This window comes from Apodemus sylvaticus, chromosome 5, assembly GCF_947179515.1.
Source record: "Apodemus sylvaticus chromosome 5, mApoSyl1.1, whole genome shotgun sequence".
In the NCBI taxonomy this organism is placed as follows: Eukaryota; Metazoa; Chordata; class Mammalia; order Rodentia; family Muridae; genus Apodemus; species Apodemus sylvaticus.
In genome coordinates this window covers 64,957,220-64,977,825 of record NC_067476.1, presented here as the reverse complement: position 1 = coordinate 64,977,825, position 20,606 = coordinate 64,957,220, and the positions used below count along the sequence as shown (strand labels likewise).

General features: G+C 36.4%; 1 protein-coding gene across 2 annotated transcripts in view; it reads left to right on the top strand.

Moving 5' to 3' along the window:
* Calcrl (calcitonin receptor like receptor) overlaps positions 1–20,606 on the top strand; it is a 94,699-nt gene that overhangs the window by 61,297 nt on the left and 12,796 nt on the right. For both annotated transcript variants that reach the window (XM_052182803.1, XM_052182802.1), the window contains 6 exons: positions 8,294–8,420; positions 10,951–11,104; positions 12,472–12,532; positions 12,613–12,679; positions 18,045–18,263; positions 18,948–18,989. In XM_052182803.1, coding sequence (XP_052038763.1) covers positions 8,294–8,420; positions 10,951–11,104; positions 12,472–12,532; positions 12,613–12,679; positions 18,045–18,263; positions 18,948–18,989 — 670 coding nt within the window. The remainder of the gene's footprint in view (positions 1–8,293; positions 8,421–10,950; positions 11,105–12,471; positions 12,533–12,612; positions 12,680–18,044; positions 18,264–18,947; positions 18,990–20,606) is intronic.

Sequence of the window (20,606 nt, the reverse complement as noted above, 5' to 3'; positions counted from 1 at the left end):
TTTGTTTTGAAAGGGAAGACAATGGTCCTCTACTCATCCATGCTTTAAATTAGAAACAGAGAACATGAAATGCTGTTCACCAGATAGATTTGTTTTATATTAGAGCCAATTAAAGTAAAAAAAGCCATAGCAGGAGAATAAAAGAAAGAGAGCAGCGAGGAAGGGGGAGAGCAGAACCATAACTCTGGGGTTTTCCAAGCCCTCAGAGGCAATGTCTTACTCATAATCATCTCTGGAAAAACAAAACAGAACCCTCTAGATAAAAAATAAATAAACTTTACTGGAATTAGTTACAAATTATGTTTTAATTACTGTGCAAAAGCTGAAGGCACAGCAAACCTGCCTTTTACTTTCAACTCAGATAAAAGGCTTGCACATAAAGGGAGCTGAGCGTGCAGCGTCTATCTGACTTTTCAGGGATAACACCGCTCTTTTTTTCCCCTATTTTCTTCAATTTGCTTTGATTTCTTGAAAGAACATCTCTGCTGAAATTCTAGATGCTAATTTTAACTTCTTTTAAAGCACGTTGCATATTTTCAAGCATGTAGAAATGATCTTTCTAGGTTATTGACATGAGTTCCAAATAAAATACAGCAGGAAAAAAAATCCCATTGGCAAGTCAAGCATTCTCAACTTAGAGAGACAGCTTTGCAGCGCTCATGCACATGCTCATGTGCTTTGTGCATTGTCTTTCAAGGTGAGTGAACCACGCTCTTACCTTTGTTGCCAGGTTCTTCTAAATATTTTCAATTGGTGGCATGAGCTTCTGTTTTATCTGCACATTTCTCTTAAATTAAAGCAGGTACCGTTTTTCTTTATAGCTCTAATTTTCCTATAGAAATCATATATAATTCCGCATTTAAGATAGCTGAAAATCAAAGGAATCCTTTGCTGAGTCTTCCTGCGTACAAATTTGTCCGATAAACTTGACTGGGAGTCCAGAACCGTCACTTAAATGTGGCCCATTTAATGACTTCCGACCCTGCCTTTGATCTATCTGTTCAGGAGTTTGACAAGGTTTAGTTTGCAGTCATCTAAAGTTGTGTGATTGCATGCCTGCCAAAGCCCACCCACCACATCCTTGCTTTCCAAACCGTTGTGATCTGTGATCTATTTGCTCTTTTATGTACTTACATTAATCGCTATGTCATATATATGCATCCTCTTATTGCTAATGAGCTTAGCATTACATATTGTTTACTTAAATATGTTTTTCTTAGTATTGTTTATCAACTCATACTCAGTCTATCTCCAAGTTGTAGTTTAATCAGGTCTGGAAAATTCTGTTCCTCATATTTAATTTTGTGTGAGGTCAAACCAATTACATTACATAATATGAGTCAGAGTTGCAAAAAATCTTCAAAATATATACTGAATTATGTAATAACATTTCTACATTAGAATGACATATTTTGATAAGGGCAAAGTAGGGCAAGAAGTAATGGATTTTACTCAATAAAAACTCAAAATAACTGCTGCTAGTGGCTAATTGAGGAGAGTCTTATGTATGGCAATATAAGTAAATAGCCTATTAGAAAATTGGGATTCTTTTAGGAAATAGTTGTATGCTTTGTAGCTACATATATATGTTAAATAGAAATTTTATTGATGTTTCATAAATATTAATTTATTTATAAATATATTTTACGTAGTTTCTTGAAAAAGTAAACCAAAAGGGTTACTTAATTGTGTCTAAATTGGAATGATATATGGAATGATACAAAATTATTTTATCTAAGCTGGCAAACCATTGCTTGGCACAGAGCTGTATAGTTCTTTAAATACATTTAAATTTTGTAGTTAAAAGAGAACATATAATAAAAGTAATTTTATTCCAGAAGTGAATACATGTTGCAGTCTGGTTTTGTAGTCTTGCAGACATAATTAATTTATTTCCTTAATCCGTGCACACAGATGTGACTATGTATGAGGAACTCAGGGTAATCTCTCCTCAGAACTGTACCATCGTTTCAGAAGTTAGGAAGCACAAAGCCATTGAGCGACCAGATACTGTACTGCTATTCTTGCTGGTGAGATACTCAGATGTCAGAAACTAAGATCTTAAAGAAGACTAGGATAATTAGAAAAGTAGAGTGTGTGCGCCTGTGTATTTATGTATGTATATAATTTTTCATTAGAAAGCAGAAAAATAAAAATAACAATTGACCAAAATTTTCCAGAATGAAGGAAATAATTTGTAAGTTAATCTCTTTAGTTTTCTTCACCTGTGCAAGGGCACACAGGTGCCTTCTGCTGTCACTCTCTGGTCTTCCTCCTCCTCCTCCTCATCTTCCTCCTTTTTCTCTTCCTTCTCCTCTTCTTTTGTTTGTTTTTATTTTTAGTGTTCTTTTTTTGTTTTGTTTTTATTTTTCAAGACAGGGTTTCTCTGTATAGCCCTGGCTGTCCTGGAATTCACTCTGTAGACCAGGCTGGCCTCGAACTCAGAAATCTGCCTGCCTCTGCCTCCCAGGTGCTGGGATTAAAGGCGCACACCACCACCGCCTGGCTCTCCTCTTCTTCAGAACATCAACTTTACGACTTTAACTAAGGGTAACTTCTCCACCTAAAATCCATGTCTCTGCTTTTGTCTCCTGGTTGGGTTAGTACTGAGTATGCCATTTAACTTTGGCCACAGTCTTAATCACTTAAGAAGAGCACAAATATTAAGAATGACATCAGTTCATGTGTCTGTTTGCTTCCCACTGTGATAAAAATAACATATTAGGGTCTTGCTCTGAGCAGTTCACAACTGTTTCCCCAGAATCTAGAAAAAGTGGCCAGCAGATAAACAACAAATAGTAACTAATTGGATATAAAGTAAATAAAACTCATTGCTTCCTCCAAACTTTCTGGTTCAATAGGTCATCCACTACATGGTTGGCCTGGAATAACTTTCTTCAGTTTTATTAAAAGATAATGATATTTTAAGAGGTTGTTAAGATAATGATTCTAGTTTGCTTGTGTACATGCCTGAGATATACTAAAAACTCAATAAATTGTGACTGTATCATTACTGATTTTGCCTCTAAAATGTCTTTGCTTGTTTCTGGAATTTAAGAAATACAAACATTCAAAAGACTGTTTTCTTTCCCAATGGTCTCTTACCAATTAGGAGACAAGGGAAAGAACTTGTGTAACAGACAGGAAGATCCCAGCTAGCCACATGAAAACACTGTTCCCTGTGCAGCCCGAACCTCACCTGTGGCACTAAAGAGGCAGCCCTGATAAGCAAGGATAGGGAAGGAATTGTGATGATGGAAGAGGACCAACTCCAGGCAGGGATTTTTATTAAGCACTCTATGAAAATAGACACACATCTTTCAATGTATCTAGATGATTACGAGTAGCCTTACTTGAGACTGTCTACTACACACACACACACACACACACACACACACACAGAGAGAGAGAGAGAGAACAAAAAACCAGATGTTCTGATCAGCATAAATCAATTCAATAGACAAATGATCAAAATATAGTCTATCTTTGTAGTGTAATCATTGTTCTCTGTCTGTTATCTCTGCTAGTGCTCAGATTGGCATGAGTTGTCCTTTCAAACACATGACCAATCGTTTAAAGGGAAGTGGTCTGAGCCCTCGGAAATGAGGTAAACGGGAATATGAAAGCAGTGCCCTGTAGGCAAGGCTGCTGTTGTACCACTGTTCTCCATCCTTCTTTACTTTATGCTGCTCATAACCAGTACTGAGAAAAGTAGGTGAAATTTTTCTTTCCACACTGTAAACCCGATTGTAAATTTAAGGCAAGATCCTTGATCACATTATCTGCCAAATTTTAAAGGTGCAATAGCAGAATTGGGTTACCATGGTAGTGAACACAGTGGTTTGGGGATTAGTATAGGCAGGATGGAATTCCCTGGCAAAGTAATTTAGGTTGTTTGATCAATTGACATTTCACCACATTGAAATTATCTTCTGAATGTTAAATTCCTGTGGTTGTAGCAAAAACATGATAGGTTTTTAATTCTTGAATTATATACAAACCTGACACAAGCTAGAGTCATCAGAGAGGAAAGGAGCCTCAATTGGAGATGCCTCCGTAAGATCCAGCTGCAAGGCATTTTAAAATTTAATGATCAATTGGGGGAGGGCCCAGACCACTGTGGTTGGTGATGTCCTTGGGCTGGTAGTTTTGGGTTCTGTAAGAGTACAGGCTGAGCAAGCCATTGGGAGCAAGTCAGTAAGCAGCACCCCTCCATCACTTCTGCATCAGCTCCTGCCTCCAGGTTCCTTCCTGCTCGAGTTCCTGTCCTGACTTTGGTGATAAACAGCAATGTGGAAGTGTGAACTGAAAAAAACCCTCTTTACTCCTCAGCTTGCTTTTTGGTCATGGAGTTTCATTATATCAGTAGAAACTAACCATACACAAACTGTTGTTCTATTAGACCAGTTTTCTTTCCTTTTTTCTTTTCATATTTTTTATTTTATTGGATATTTTCTTTGTTTACATTTCAAATGTTATCCCCTTTCCTGGTTTCCCCTCTGGAAATCCCCTATCTTATCCCTTCTCCCTCTGCTTCTATGAGAGTGTTCCTTCCCACCCACACACTCCCCTCAACCCCCTCCCCCCTGCATTCCCCTACACTGGAGCATCGAGCCTTCACAGGACCAAGGGCCTCTCCTCCCATTGATACCTGACAAGGCCATCCTCTGCTACATATGCGGCTGGAGCCATGGGTTGCACCATGTGTATTCCTTGATTAATGGCTTAGTCCCTGGGAGCTCTGGTTGGTTGATATTGTTGTTCTTCCCATGTGGTTGTAAACCCCTTCAGCTCCTTCAGTCCTTTCTCTAACTCCTCCATTGGGGACCCCACACTCAGTACAATGGTTGGCTGTGAACATCCGACTCAGTATTTGTGAGGCTCTTGCAGGGCCTCTCAGTAGACAGCTATATAAGGCTCCTTTCAGCAAGCATTTCTTTTTTTTTATTATTTATTTTTATTTTTTTATTTTTTAACATTCTGATTTTATTTTATATTCTTTGTTTACATTCCAAATGCTTTCCCCCTTTCCCAGTTACCTCCTCCCCATGTGTCCCATAGGCCCTATTCTCTCTACCCATTCTCCAGTCACCCCCTCCCATTTCTCTGTCCTGGTACTCCCCTACGATGCTGGATCAAGCCTTTCTAGGACCAGGGCCTTCTCCCTCCTTCTTCTTGGGGATCATTTGATATTCAGCAAGCATTTCTTAGTATCCACAATAGTGTTGGAGTTTGGTGACTATCTCTGGGATAAAACCCCAGGTGGGACAGTCTCTGGATGGCCTTTCCTTCAGTCTCTGCTCTGCACTTTGTCTCCATATTTGCTCCAGTGAGTATTTTGTTCCCCTTTCTAAGAAGGACTGAAGCACCCACACTTTGGTCTTCCTTCTTCTTGAACTTCATGTGGTCTGTGAATTGTATCTTGGGTATTTGGAGCTTTGGGGCTAATATCCACTTATCAGTGAGTTTTCTTTTGTGATTGGATTACCTCATGCAGGATGATATTTTCTAGTTCTATCCATTTGCCTAAGAATTTCATGAATTCATCATTTTAAATAGCTGACAGATCTTTACCAATCCTACATCCGATAAAGGGCTAATATCCAATATATACGAAGAACTCAAGAAGTTAGAGTCCAGAGGACCAAATAACCCTACTAAAAATGGGGAACTGAGCTAAATAGAGAATTATCAACTGAGGAAATTCGAAGGGCTTGGAAACACCTAAAGAAATGCTCAACATCCTTAGCCATCCTGAAAATGCAAATCAAAATTCTACCTGAAATTCTACCTCACACCAGTCAGAATGGTTGAGGTAAAAAATTCAGGTGACAGCAGATCCTGGTGAGGATGTGGAGAAAGAGGAACACTCCGCCACCGTCGGGATTGCAAACTGGTACAACCATTGTTGAAATCAGTCTAGAGGTTCCTCAGAAAATTGGACATAGTACTACCTGAGGACCCAGTTATACCATTCCTGGGCATATATCCAAAAGATGCTCCAATGTATAACAATGCCACATGCTCCACTATGTTCATAGCAGCCTTATTTATAATAGCCAGAAACTGGAAAGAACCCAGATGTCCTTCAACAGAAGAATGGATACAGAAAATGTGGTACATTTACATATTTTCTATTATATGGTTATGCTGCAGTCCCCAGGACAAATTTTATATGTATATATCTCAAAATTTTAGCATGTTTCTTTAAGTAAACCATTCATTTGTTTAACAATAATATTTAAATAATTCACTTACAAATTGATTTTTATCTGCACCAATCTACTTACAAGTGGTAATGACTGTTTAGAAGGAAACAATATGAATTACTATATAAATCTGTGTACTTTTTTCTCATGAGACTGATAGAAGCTGTATCTCAGATCTGTCTGCACTTGCTTAATCTGTGCAGTGCTTAGAGGCAGAAATGAAAGAAACTAAAGCAATAGGCCAAAGTGTTAACAGTCGGGTATATTTTCACAACATACAGTGAACTGATTTGACAGTGATCTAGTTTTGACAGCTCAGCTAAATACCAGGATTGCTAAAGCAGAGAGCTTTAGCTTGAGAGGTGTAGGTTGATACTAACAACTACAATAATATTAGTTACTGTAAGAATGAATATCCTTAAGAAGCTCTGCTCTATTTATTGTTAATAATCTTTATTGGTAATAACCAAAATCATGTCACTGCTATGCCATTTTGTTGAAAATAGGCCTGTCTCTCAGTGTTGAATTGCTTTAAATTACAAGAATCAGGCTACTCTTCAGAATTCTCTAGAATTCCCGTTTTCTGTGGAATATCATCAGTACTCTAGGTCAGACTTTACCCGAGCCTTCCTCTCATTCCTCTCATGCCCCGTGTAATCAAATCAAGTTTACTGACTCTAGTATTAAACCAGGAGTTGTAATTCTATTTTGATGGATTGCAGATGGTTGCAAACACCTGCTATTAAATGACCGTCTCAACTACAGCCAACGGTTATTTTGAGAACTATCACATCCATTAAACTTTTTAAAATCTTCACTAGCAGTACTGACCACACACTGCCAACCTGTAGTCATTAGTTTGGGTATATTGACTTCCTCATTCTTTAAAAAAGTAGAGCTATATATAGAATCACAGAGCTATAGACATTTCAGAAGGAAAATAATCTGCACTGTGTTTTTAAACATGGAAAACATTCATTTCCCCATTCTAATTCTAAATTTCAACTCACTGTTTTTTTTTTTTAAGGTAAAGGGAAGTGAAAAATTGTACTTTAATTTTTCAAAGTAGAAAACTTGGGATTTGTAGGATGGTTTCTCTGTCTGGGACTGAGTTAGCTTTACTGGAATGCACATGAGGTTTTATTTTCTGCAATGCAGTGTCGTAGCATGGGTAGCATCTCTACCCATGTGTTTAACATCGCCAGTCAGCAGTTGGCCTCAAGTAGGTTTCATTTTATCATTTTTCTCTGGAATCCCAAATAAAACTGTGTTCAATTGCTTCATGAACGAAAATATGCTGGGATGTTCACTTGAGTGTGGGTAAGGTAGTCACGCACTAAAAAAAACTTAAGCGTGACTGAGGATTAAATCTGAAAAGCTCGTTCATTCGATGGCAATGATTGCCTCCTGAAATCTGCTATGTATGAACTCCATGGGCCAGTTCTTCTTTGTTTTATATAAATGGTAAAAGGTCAGCTTCTTTTTATATCTTGAGGATAGCTGGACCAATCAGAAAAACAATCTACAAAAACAAAGCAATGCTTCTCAGTGATTTCTAATTTCCATCAGTGTAGGTAGTCTAAATGCAATTATATGTTTCCCATGACTGGTCGATATAAGTATAGTCATTATCAGCTAAACAAAACCATTTGGATTGTTTAAACAAAGCAGATAGTGTAGTTTAGTTGGGAGCATTTTATCTGTGTGGGAGTCTCGGGTAAATCGAAGTGTTGAAGTTCATTATTGGCATGTTGTTGATTATGCAACTTCACTGAATCTCAACTGCCTTTTGCAGAATGAATTCAATATTAATTGTGTTCAATAAAGAGAAATTAATGCAGAGGTTTGCACAGGCAAGTTCCCCACCCTCCATCTGCACAGCTCTATGAAAGCAACTCATCTCCGTGTGGGCTTTTCCCCAATTAAAATTTTTATCAAGTGAAAATTATGGATAAACAAAATAATTTTTCCAAAGTTAGAGCAACCTCTATGAGTTGAAAGTGCACTTTATTTGAAATTACGTTTAATTAAAATGTAGAAACATTTTTATAGTATAAACACATTGTATTTCTTTTGCCTTGTAGGAGCCTAAGTTGCCAACGGATTACATTGCATAAAAACCTGTTCTTTTCCTTTGTTTGTAATTCGATTGTGACAATCATTCACCTCACAGCAGTGGCCAATAACCAGGCCTTAGTGGCCACAAATCCTGTAAGTAAAACATGGTTGTACCTTTGAGGAGTAGCAGGAAGAGACATGGATTAGGGGGTGGTTTCTGATATGTGAATCACCAAATAAATGTATATGTAAGTTTTGGGGTTTAACATACAGAAAACATAGCTATATTGCCGTGGGGGAAGGTGAATTTCCTTCAGTAGTTTCAAAGCTCCAGTTCATGCTGTGGCTATGGACTTCTGATGCAGGTGCCCAATAAGGCTATGACAACACAATGTTCAATCCAAAGCAATCTGTGCATCTGAGATGCACTTATATGAAAGAAAACAATATATGTAATAGGAAATTTAAATAGTGTTTGCTATCAGGCTTACTTTAAAAATTAATAAAACCAGGAGATAAGGATTTACATGCTTTGTACGAACAGTAATGTTAAACTCCATTAACATAAAATGTTAGAGTGCTCTACCAATCATTGTTCCAATAAGCGCTGATACAGTTTTCTTCTGTAAGCCATAGTTTAAATATATGCTAAAGTTTTTATGTATATACATTATCCATGACATAAATATATATGTAAACCATACTTGGATTCAGATATGTGTATATATAGCACAAATCTTCACACTTTTAGAATTACCTACTTTTACATGGCAAAACCTCCAGTTTTGGATATGGATGTGTGATATGTGTGTGTGTGTTTGTGTGTGTGTGCACATAAAGTTGTATTTTCTGGATCATGTTATCTAGTTAATGAAATCAGAGAAGGAAAGGGATTTTCCACCAAATGGGTCAATAAATAACACGTTTGTATGTGCTTTATGCGTATTTTCAGGGTAATTTACAAAGTTCTAAAGTTTCTCCCATTGTTTGCACATGTGTTTCCTGGTGGTTTGATCTTGCTTCTGTTCCTGTCTAAAGTCATCGGGGGTAGGGGTGGGAGGGGGGAGGAAACAGACCAGAATATAATTAGCAGTATAAAACACTGGCCGGCACTCTGCCATTAAGAATGATTTTTTTCTAGGAGGATCTGTTTTGTAACACAGCAAGAGTTTCTAACTCTTATGTAAGCAGAGGCATGAGAATATATATCTAATAGACAAAGTATTCATTAAAGTACAGTGAGTTTATTATTTGGAAAAAGTATTTTCTGATTTTATTAACAGTGCCCTCCACAGAAATATTTTTTTCTGAAGTATGTACTAAATATTTTTCCTTATAATAGTTTATATTAATTTTAAAGTAACATCAGAATCAAGCTGAGTTAGATAAGAATGTAATACCAATATAAACATTGAAGGTTACATTTATCATAAATATACTCAAATATATATAGTTAAAACTATCTTAGCTTTCAGAGGCCAGAGTACCTTCTTATAAAACACATGGTACTGAATTATTTGAAATTTAGCCTATTAAGTGAAGAAATAATGTTACAAATATTCTTTAGGAGGATGTTATTGCATATATAGGGTTTTGTTTTTGTTTTTGTTTTTGTGAGGCAGGGTTTCTTTGTGTAGCTTTGGCTGTCCTGGAACTCACAGAGATCCATCTGCCTCTGCCTCCTGAGTGCTGGAATTACAGGTGTGAGCCATCACTTCTCAGCTTCTACTACTAGTTCTTTTTTAAAATCTATACGATGTGTGGCCATTTATAATGCATGCCTCACAGAAATATTCAAGAAGTTGATAAAATATATATAAATGATAATAGTTCAAGTGCTTTAGGATGCATTTTTGCAAATACTATTCATCCTATCCATGATAACTATAAACTTATTTTTAAGTGCTCTTGGTTTCTAACATAAGGTTAATTTTGAAAAAAATATAATAACTACTAAATGTATTGAATTTAAGATTGGAAATTAAAGATTGTAACATTCTGCTACACGTCTATTAGCTTTGATAAAGAAAGAATCAATATTTCTCAGCTTCTTTGTGCTTTCTTTATCTGATATTTGGAGTTCTTTCTTCTTCCCTATATAAAAGAAGAGAAAGTAGGAATCCAAGAAAAAGAGGAGCCAAAACCACCATGAAAATTTCACATTTTACATTTAGGCAATACGTAGGTTCATTAGAGATTTACTTAGTAAATTTTATTTATTTATGCTTGTGGGGTGAAGGATACAAAACTTACTAAGGATTGATACATGTTTAACTAAGTGTGATGAGACTATCAAAGTTTTTCTGACAGAAAGCAACCAGAATCAAAATAGATCTACCGTGGTATATGTGTTGACTGTTTATAGTTAATATAAATAAAAACAAATAATAACTTGAACTCATTAGAAAAACAGACACCATCTAAGCAGAGGGAGACATTTTTGTTTGGAATTGTTTGGACTGTCACATGATTCTTGTGAACCGAGAGAGTACATCGTTAATGACTTGACAACCATCACGGGATGAGAGTTCAGAAGAGCACTGCGTAACCCAGATTCCCTAATGTCATGTGCACACTTTTTGTGTCGGGGACAGGAAAATCCTTTGGTTTCTGAAATCAACTGGATAACTTGCTTCACATGTGCATTTCATAAACTAAGAAACCACTGTTTCCCCCCTCACAGGTGAGCTGTAAAGTGTCTCAGTTCATTCATCTTTACCTGATGGGCTGTAACTATTTTTGGATGCTCTGTGAAGGCATTTACCTGCACACACTCATTGTGGTGGCTGTGTTCGCAGAGAAACAGCACTTGATGTGGTATTATTTTCTCGGCTGGGGTAGGTGCCACTGTCATTACCTGTTTATTTACCTGATTAAGAAGGCTTTCCACTTTTAGGCCATGTGACTTATTACCAATCATTCTTTCCTTGTTGCCATAAATTTAAATACGTGAAGTGTCACAAGCTCACGGTTTCTCTAGTCTCATTTTGATTAATAATGTGACAGTGTTATTATATTTTGATATTCCAATGACAAGCTCATTCTAGCTGAATGCGTAGTGACTAGAGCAATAGAATTAAAACTGCAAATTAAGGTTCTAGTTTCTGCACTCTTCTGAATGTCTGCTCTTTTCATGTGTAAACTGAAGACATGGTGCTAAATAGTTTTGAAGTTACACAAAAAACAAAACAAAAACAAACACAAAAACTTCTTTGAGATTCCCCCTCTCACTCTTTCTCTCTTGCTTTCTTTCCTTTCTTCTTTGCTTTTGAGACAGGATCTTTTTGGCTTAGAACTTGCTATATAGATCAGAAAGGTTTGAAATCACAGAGATTTGTCTACATCTTCCTCCTGAGCACTGGAATTAGAGCTACGTGTTGTCATATCCAACCAAGCTGAGATCTTAACTGTCATCTTATTGTCAAAATTTGGGGTGTCAATAATTGAATAAACGTCTGCAAAAGATCTACCACTTTCACATGCTGTCTTGGCATTGTGTAACTCACAAAACAAGCTATAAAACATACTCTGTTTTTTAAGGTCATTGGAATGGTGTGTGTGTGAATTTGCTACATAGTATATGAATTTAATAGAAATAACTTTCAGAGATAAAACAGAAATTTTGTTTCTTTATTATCTATCAAATGAAGCTGTAGATATTGCAATAGATTTAAGAGCTATGCATATACATATATCAAATTGTTAGTGCATTCTGATTGTCTCTATAAAACCTTTCTTCATGTCAATTTTTTTAAAAAAGTTCTTATTTAGAAGCCTCAACAAATGTAGAAATCTTGGTATAAGAAACATATTTTTCTCTTTTTTCCTTCAGAGAATGGCTTACTCTGAATCTGTCTTTTATCATAGAAATAATTATCAGTCTCAATATTACCGAACAGTTGACATTAAATATTAGTCAATTTCATTACATGAATACAAAAATTCTGCTAGGGATTGTGACTTAGGCAGCATAGAGTGTGTTAATCTTTGGAGTATTACTGATTCAAAATGATATGTGATATTCAAACTTGATAGTTTGTCACACTTACCTCTTGACTATACATATGCAATTACACAGTAAGCATAGGCATAGTTGATTACTCTTTGCTACTAAGGTGTCTCTGAAGTTCAAGTTCATGACTTCTTTGAAGAGCCTCATCAATAGGGAAAGTTACCCATTCATTTGGTTTTGCTTTGTTTGTAGGGTTTCCTCTGCTTCCTGCCTGCATCCACGCCATTGCCAGAAGCTTGTATTACAATGACAAGTAAGACATTTTCCATTTGTGACTTCTATTAGAATTAAGTGAAATGGAAATCTTTCAAATATCTTCACTTTATCCCCTAGTTGCTGGATCAGCTCAGACACTCATCTTCTCTACATTATCCATGGTCCGATTTGTGCTGCTTTATTGGTATGTAACTAAAACTCTCAGTTTCTCACTGCTGCTCATATTTCCTGGATCTCCTGTCCAACCTCCTTACTCAGAGTTGGTGCGCCGCTTAATTGAATAAGGTTCAGTGAAGGTGTTATATTTGCACAGGAAAGGTAAATTGCTAATTTGCAAGTGATGGCAAAGCATCAGGGACCATGGATGGGAAGCTGCTTTTGCATCTGAACATGAAGTGAGGTCAAAATGATTCTAACAGAATTAGACAAATGCTAAGAGTAATGCAGCAAGTCTTCTGGCTTTGGTTAGTGGAAAACAGTTGGTGCTCAAACCACAGCCAGGCAGGGAAGAAGAGGAAGAAGCAGAAAGAAATACTCAGACTTTTCTCTCTTCCTGTCTCTGATTGCTTAGTTCCGCTTGCTTGCCAAATACAGTAAATGTCAAAGTGTCAGAGCCTGGGTCGTGACACATGGGCTCTGCCTTCTGCACGAGGAGCAGAACACAGGATTGCTCTATTAAGAAACTACAGCACACCTATGCAAGAGCAGTGGGTCAATGAAGAAACAACTTTGTTTTGAAAAAATATTGCTTATGTATTCTGTAATGACAACACTCAGCCCTTTAATATTAGTGTAACAATTGAGCATCTCTGAATGTGGTTGTGTTATCAGAAAATTTGTAATTCTTCTTTTGGGTTCTTAGTCTCCAAACTCAAATTTAGGAAAATACACTAAAAGAAAAAAAATAATCAAGGACAATGTTATCACAGTTTAACAGAAAAACAATGGGGCAGACAAGCTGTAAATCTTCCCAGCTGGAGGAGAGAGGAGAAGGAAGGATATGCCAAGCCATTTGTAAGCAGCCATAGAGCAGAAGAGGGCGGAGAAGTTCAGAGAAAGCATGAGAAAACCTAGAGCATCAGGAAAAGAGTGCTAAATTTTGGGAAAAGAAATAGAAAACAAACAGGAAAATTTGCACTTTGAGTAACTCAGAAATACAGGCCTTTTCCTCATCTTACACAAAGACGCTCTGCAAGCATCTGCACACGGGGAGGGTTGTGGGAAAGAATAAGTTGATTGTTTATTAATTTATTATTTGTTATTTATTAGCATGACTTAAGATAAATCAGTTTTCTCAAGGGGTGTTATGTGCCCATGTGACTGACAGACCCAGCTAGACTAGCTCTTAGGTATGTCATGTCTCCATGGAGGGGAGGGGTGGAGACAGAGAGAGACTCACTTTTTCTGTCCTGGAGTAAATAGCTCTCCTTAATAGGCCTTGAGAGAACCCCAGTCCCCAGCTTCAGTGGCCTCCAAGACTATAATATTCCTAAATTAAGAGTCTCTAAAATCATTTAGGAAACAGGCTGAAATTGAGGAATAAATACAATCCATTTTCACAGTGAAAATCTAGATATGCAATTCTAAAACTGTTCATCAGAAGGAATTAGTATCTGGACTGGATTTTGGATCACAGGATTATGTATAGACAGGAGCTAGGGATAGTCTTTTAGAAAGAATTAAGAAACTAGAGCTCCCTTCTGGTACTTCTAACCGGGAATCTAAGAACACTCCCTGCTTCTGGCCAAGATGAGAATGGAATTGTGTATATTGGGGGTCCTTGCCCTTAAGTTTCCTGGCCAATCTTATCTTTTGTCCTTTTCAGTTAGAAGGCAACAAAAGTCACATTTCATTATGTGACTTCAATTGCTTTCATTATGTTACTCCAATGAGCAATAAATTAATACAAATTAGCATGTCTTCCATAGAGCATGAGAGATCCTAAGGCAATTACATTCTCTAAGAGTGGTTTTTTTGCAGCTGGCAAAATCCATTCTTTTCTACTTCCTCCTTAACACCCCACCTTCCTAGTAGGCACTGGTGCAAATACAGCATGTTTAGACACTCCTGAGAGAACGTACCTTTAATTTGAGACCTAGGAGATATTTAGGTCCCTTAAAGGCTTAGGTAAGGAATTACTGGCCACCCTTGTGTGAAAGTCTTCCAATAGTGTCCCTGTAGAATCTTTATTGGCTCAGTCTGCTTCCTTCTATAACCCTGGGCACTATGGTGATATGAATATATCTTGTGATATCTACACCATTGAACATCATAGCTGTCATAGTAAAAAGACATTTCTCAGCAGGCATTAGTTATCTGTAACTCTTCATCTTTCCCAGGGATGAACACCAATCATTATTGGCTAACCAAGTACTCAGCTCTATATATGTCTATACATACATACACAAGCAACACTAAATGGACTGTTAGCATATTTACATATTTATATGTGTGCCTAAATATATGCATACATATAGCAGTAATAATTAAATAAAAAGAGGGCATGAATTTGGGAGGGTGTGGGAATGGGGGTTTACCTGAGAGAAGTTGCAGGGGGGAGAAGAGTCAGGGAATGACCTGAATGAGTAGTCATGTTACAAAATTGCCAAACACATACATTAAAAATATCAGGAATCTGTTAATCATGTCTGTTTTAAATCAGAGGAAATTCAGATGGGGTTCATCTGAAATTTAAAGTTCTTTTACTTTTGTTTAAAATAATACTGATGTGGGAAATTGCATAGAGAATGGATTCCAGTTCGCCCTGACCCAGCTATATATAGAGAGAAGCTTACATAAACATTAGCTTCCTCTTCAGTTTCAGCTTCATGTTTTAAGTCAGAATGACAGCTTTAATGAATGACTTTGTATTTACTGTTCTTTCATGGATGATAGATCTAAGCTGCCACATTTCTACCCTTTATTAATTAGTGTTTTTTTGTATATTAGGATTTTTAAACACTTTGTAATATAATTCATATTTATAACTTATAAATGGATAAAAGATCATTCATAAGTGGACAAAAAGTCATTATCTAACTTTCCCAGGGAGTGGTACTAATTTTTATTTTTTTAAACTTTGTCTATATGTTAGAGGGAACTCTCTTTAGAGGCTTAGAAATAGAACTGGCAGGCTGGCTTGTGCCAGTGCTCATGTCCCACCTGCCAAATAGCTTTCTCTGTGTCGGTCTGCATTGCATTCCAGTGTCTGTCAATGCGTTCTCACGAATGTGTTCTCACCAGGAGTCTGGTTAGCTATATATCTTTAAAGCCTGGTTTACATTGAATTTTCTTAGCAGTGGAATAATTTTATGCTTACTTGTTTTCCTGACACATATTAAAAATGAATATATGTGATTTATTCATTTTTTGCCTTGATGAGAGATGGACTTCCATTATTTGAATTTATTAAAGTGTATAGATGTTTGTTGTATAAACTTTCATGATTAGGTTATTCGACAAAGAACAGATATTATTGAAGTCAAGGGACACAGAAAAGGGAAAGAAATCAACAGTTTGCTCAATATGACATTTCTGGACAAAATGAAGAATTGTCAATAGGAAAGGGGCAAAATTCAGTTTGTATTTAGGTCAATATAGTGGTCAGTGTTAGCTGTCGTTTTGTCAGGATCTGGAATCACCCAAAAGGCCCCTGAGCATGTCTGTATCTCAATTATTGTAGTCAGAGTGGGAAGATACACTTTACTCATGGACAAGACCATTTCATAGCCAGGCTGTCCTGGACAGTCTAAACACTAGCACACATTCCACGCTGCTGATTCCCGACTGAATATAGAAGGAGGCCAACTGCTCCGGATTCCTGCTACCTTGATGCCCTCTTTAAACAGACTAGGCCTTGAGCTATGTGCTAAAATAAACTCTTATATTACTTTGTCAGAGTATATTATCACAGGAACAGGGGAAAAATCCTAAAATAGTTAATATACAAGGAGAGAAAACAGAGTTTGAAGGAAGAGAAAGAGGATGAAAGGGATGAGAGGGTATAGACGAATTGAAATTAGTACATTCATAAGACACATTCTTAATTGCTGAGTCAAATTCCATTTTCAGAGTTCTGTGAATCCCTTCAAAGACAATGTTATCTCTTGGGGAAAGTTGCTATGGTACAATAAATAGTAAATTGTAATTATAGAGAGTTATTTATAGAAGTTGTTATGGGAAGCCAAAGATTCTTTCTCTAGTATAGTCTAGTTTGAATCTCAGCTCTCTCAGCTGCATAAGCCCTTTACCCATAAGCATACAGAGAAATTACAGTACTATTTCAGGTACTTGCTATGATCATATAGAAAGATTTTACTAATATTATTACAAAAGGGAGACAAAACAAATATATAAAAATAGTTATTTTGGCACAATGTACTCTTGTAGAGTTCATTGTATTAGTACTAATGAAAAGGAGATTCTTTAAAAATAAGCATTTGTTGAGGCCAGAGAAGTGGCTCAGCAGTTAGGAACACTTGCTGTTCTTCCAGGGGACCAGAGTTCAGTTCCCAGGCTGCATGTTAGGCAGCTCACGATCTCCTATAATTCCAGCTCCATGGATCTGACATCTTCTTCTGGGCTTCCATCACCACACACATACACGCACACACACACACACACACACACACACACACACACACACACACACACACACACTCACACACACACAGAGAGAATAATAAAATTAATATTTAAAAATAGCATTTCTTAAGAATAATTTAATTCCTTTTTGCTAAGTGTTTATGACCTTGAACTGGAGTAATAGATGAATCTTAAATATTACATAGAAAATGAGCTTAAAATGACTAAATATTTCCTGACTATGTGCCTCAATAATTTTAGCATAATTTTATTTTTCTAAAAGTTATTTTCACTAAACTTTATGTACCTATAAATGGAATAGCATTACTTTATAAATACTTACTAATTAATGTCTTACAAAAATGTGCCTTTAGTTCTTGTATATGAAATAGTGTATATGAATAGTTTTATAAAACTGGAGTTTTCATATAGGCTTCTTTTTAAATCTATCTATCTATCTATCTATCTATCTATCTATCTATCTATCTATCTATCTATCTATCTTTTCACCTAAATTTTATAAAACTGGAGTTCTCCTAGGCTTCTTTCTTTTTTAAAAAATATCTGTCTGTCTATCTATCTATCTATCTATCTATCTATCTATCTATCTATCTATCTATCTATCTTTTCACCTAAATTTTATAAAACTGGAGTTCTCTTAGGTTTCTTTCTTTTTTAAAAAATGTCTGTCTGTTTATCTATCTATCTATCTATCTATCTATCTATCTATCTATCTATCTATCTATCATCTATCTATCTATCTATTATTTATGCTTTTGAGACAGGGTTTCTCTGTGCTGTCTTGACTCTCTTGGAACTCACTCAATAGATCAGCCTGGCCTCTACCTCACCTGTCTCTGCCTCCCTAGTGCTGGGATTAAAGGTGTGTCCTACCACTGCCTGCCTCTCATAGCCATCTTAATACTAAACACAGTCTTTTAGACGATTTTTTATTTTCTTTTTAGGTAAATCTCTTTTTCCTATTAAATATTGTACGTGTTCTCATCACCAAGTTGAAAGTTACACACCAAGCAGAATCCAATCTCTACATGAAAGCCGTAAGAGCTACTCTCATCTTGGTGCCACTACTTGGCATTGAATTCGTGCTTTTTCCATGGCGGCCTGAAGGAAAGGTTGCCGAGGAGGTGTATGACTATGTCATGCACATTCTGATGCACTATCAGGTAAGGCATCCCTGCCTTAAAGAGAGCAGCTTGACCAGCTTTGTATGAGTTTACACGTAGGTTTGGTTTCACTCTTGACTACTTGTATAGCAGTGGATTGTAAAAAACATGAAGCCTTTTAGATTCTTGTGCCTTTGGGCTCTTTTCCTTCTATTGGTTTGTCTCATCCAACTTCGATGTGATCATTTCTATTTCATTTTATTATGTTTTAAATGAATGAAAGAATGAAAGAAAATCTAGCTACTAGGGTAAAGGTTAACAACTGAACTGTCAACTGATACCTGCTGGGGGAGGGAAAATGAGTTTTCTCTAATGGCATGACAGTATGTCAACCACTCCATTGTGTTCAGAAGTAGTTGACCAATATATAACAGACTCCAGAGTGTGTGCGTGTGCACGTGTGTGTGCATGTATGTGTGTGTGTGTGTGGTTTTATTTGGTTATAGTACGGTGCTTTTTGTTTTTCTTTTGGTTTTATTTTATTTTCTTGTTTTTGGAGGTTGTTGTGTTGGGTTTTTGTTGTTTTTTGAGAAAGGACTTAAAGTTGAATGGGTAATGAGGAAGAGATGATCTGGAAAGACTTGGGAGAGGGGAAGAATATGATCAAAATATTTTAAATTGGAGAATTGTTTTACATAATAAGTAATATACTAAAAATAGACTCATAATTTTATTTTTTCACAGGGTCTTTTGGTATCTACAATTTTCTGCTTCTTTAATGGAGAGGTATGTTTATTGATTTTACTACCTTTTTATACAATTTGCTTTTAAAACAAGATGAGGTTATAAACTTCCTCCCAAACAATCAATTTTATCACAGGAAAAATTGCATAAAATTACTTTTATAGGCACAAATATCATCTCAAGTTTGTGGGTAACATTAGAGTTGAGTGGTAGGGGAATGCCAGTCTTACTTCAATATATTCCAGTGAGTGACGTCCATTCAGCTAGCCTTTGACCTACTATTAAGTCAAGTCAGGATGTTGCTCTGGGAACACTGCTGGGCAATCTTTAACTTCACTGAACATGTACTGTCAGAAGAATCTGCTCGCTTCCTCTGTTCTCCTTTCAATAGACTCAACTATATCCTCTTTTGAAAGGTTTTATTATAGATACAAAAAGATTAAAACAAACTAAAAAAGTAAAGCAGTAAGTCAGGAAATGTAGACTAGAATGCTGTAACAAGCAGCATGGGAATGTTGTTGGAGATTTCTAGGTTTCTGTCTGAGGGCTTTCTACTCGAGAGGCTTCAGTATTCTAACTGGGAGAATTCGTCTAGTCATATGGATATTGTTACTGCTCAGTTGCTTGAGTGCCATTGATTTTGCTTTTTATTTGTTCCTGTTCTTCTTGGCCGGTTTTCATCTAGAGGGTGCTAGCACAATTGAGCACAGCACAGAAATCCAGACAGCAACTCAGTGAGAAATGGGCCCTGTGTAATTCAGAAACTCACCAGGAGACCTCAGATAGGGAAAACATGGGCCTAGTTTATGTGACATAATCTATGTGGATATTTCCTATAAAATAAATGCCTGGAAATTACATACGTCTCATAAGAAACTACAAATTACTTTTTCTTGGTCTAAGTAAAGTCTACTTATTTTTCTCTTTGGAAATAAGCAAACAAATTGTTTAAAGTAAAAATTAAAGTATATGTAATTGAACTTATAGCTATTACTTTACATTTATCTATAACACTGTATAACAGTGGGATATAAGAGTATACTGTCAAATGAAACTATTGGGTTGTAGCTTAATTGGTATCTTCGTGACTCCACGTTATATTTGAGAGTGACTATTTTCCTTGAGTTGATGGCATTTGTAAACAGAAAATGAAATGAAAGGGTACAGATAAAGCATTTGTTTTGACAGGCAAATTCATGCAGCCTTTATTACGTATGCATACAGATGTACTGACTTAGGCAATCCTATACATTGCTAATGGCTATAACAAATATTGATGAGCGACATGAACACATGTCGCTCATCAATATTTGCATGCATGGAATATAGAAGATGTTTTCTTATCTATATAAACAGATTAATGTGGTTTTTAAATATTTAATATAAATTTAAGTCATAGTCACTAGTAAACTAGGTGTTGAATTAGGTGAATTAGGGTAGGAGGGTATGAACATGGTAGGACCTTTAAAACTCTGGAGATGCTTCTTTCTTCCTAGCATTTATATTTTAGGAAAGACTTGGAACCAAGGAAAGTGTATTTCCCTTATAAAAGGGACAGGAAAGCAAGTTATTTATACTTTTGTTGAAAAGGTGAATGCAAAGTTTTCATACCATGCCCCAACCTCAGCAGATCCTTAGAATTCATTGCTGTGTTGATCA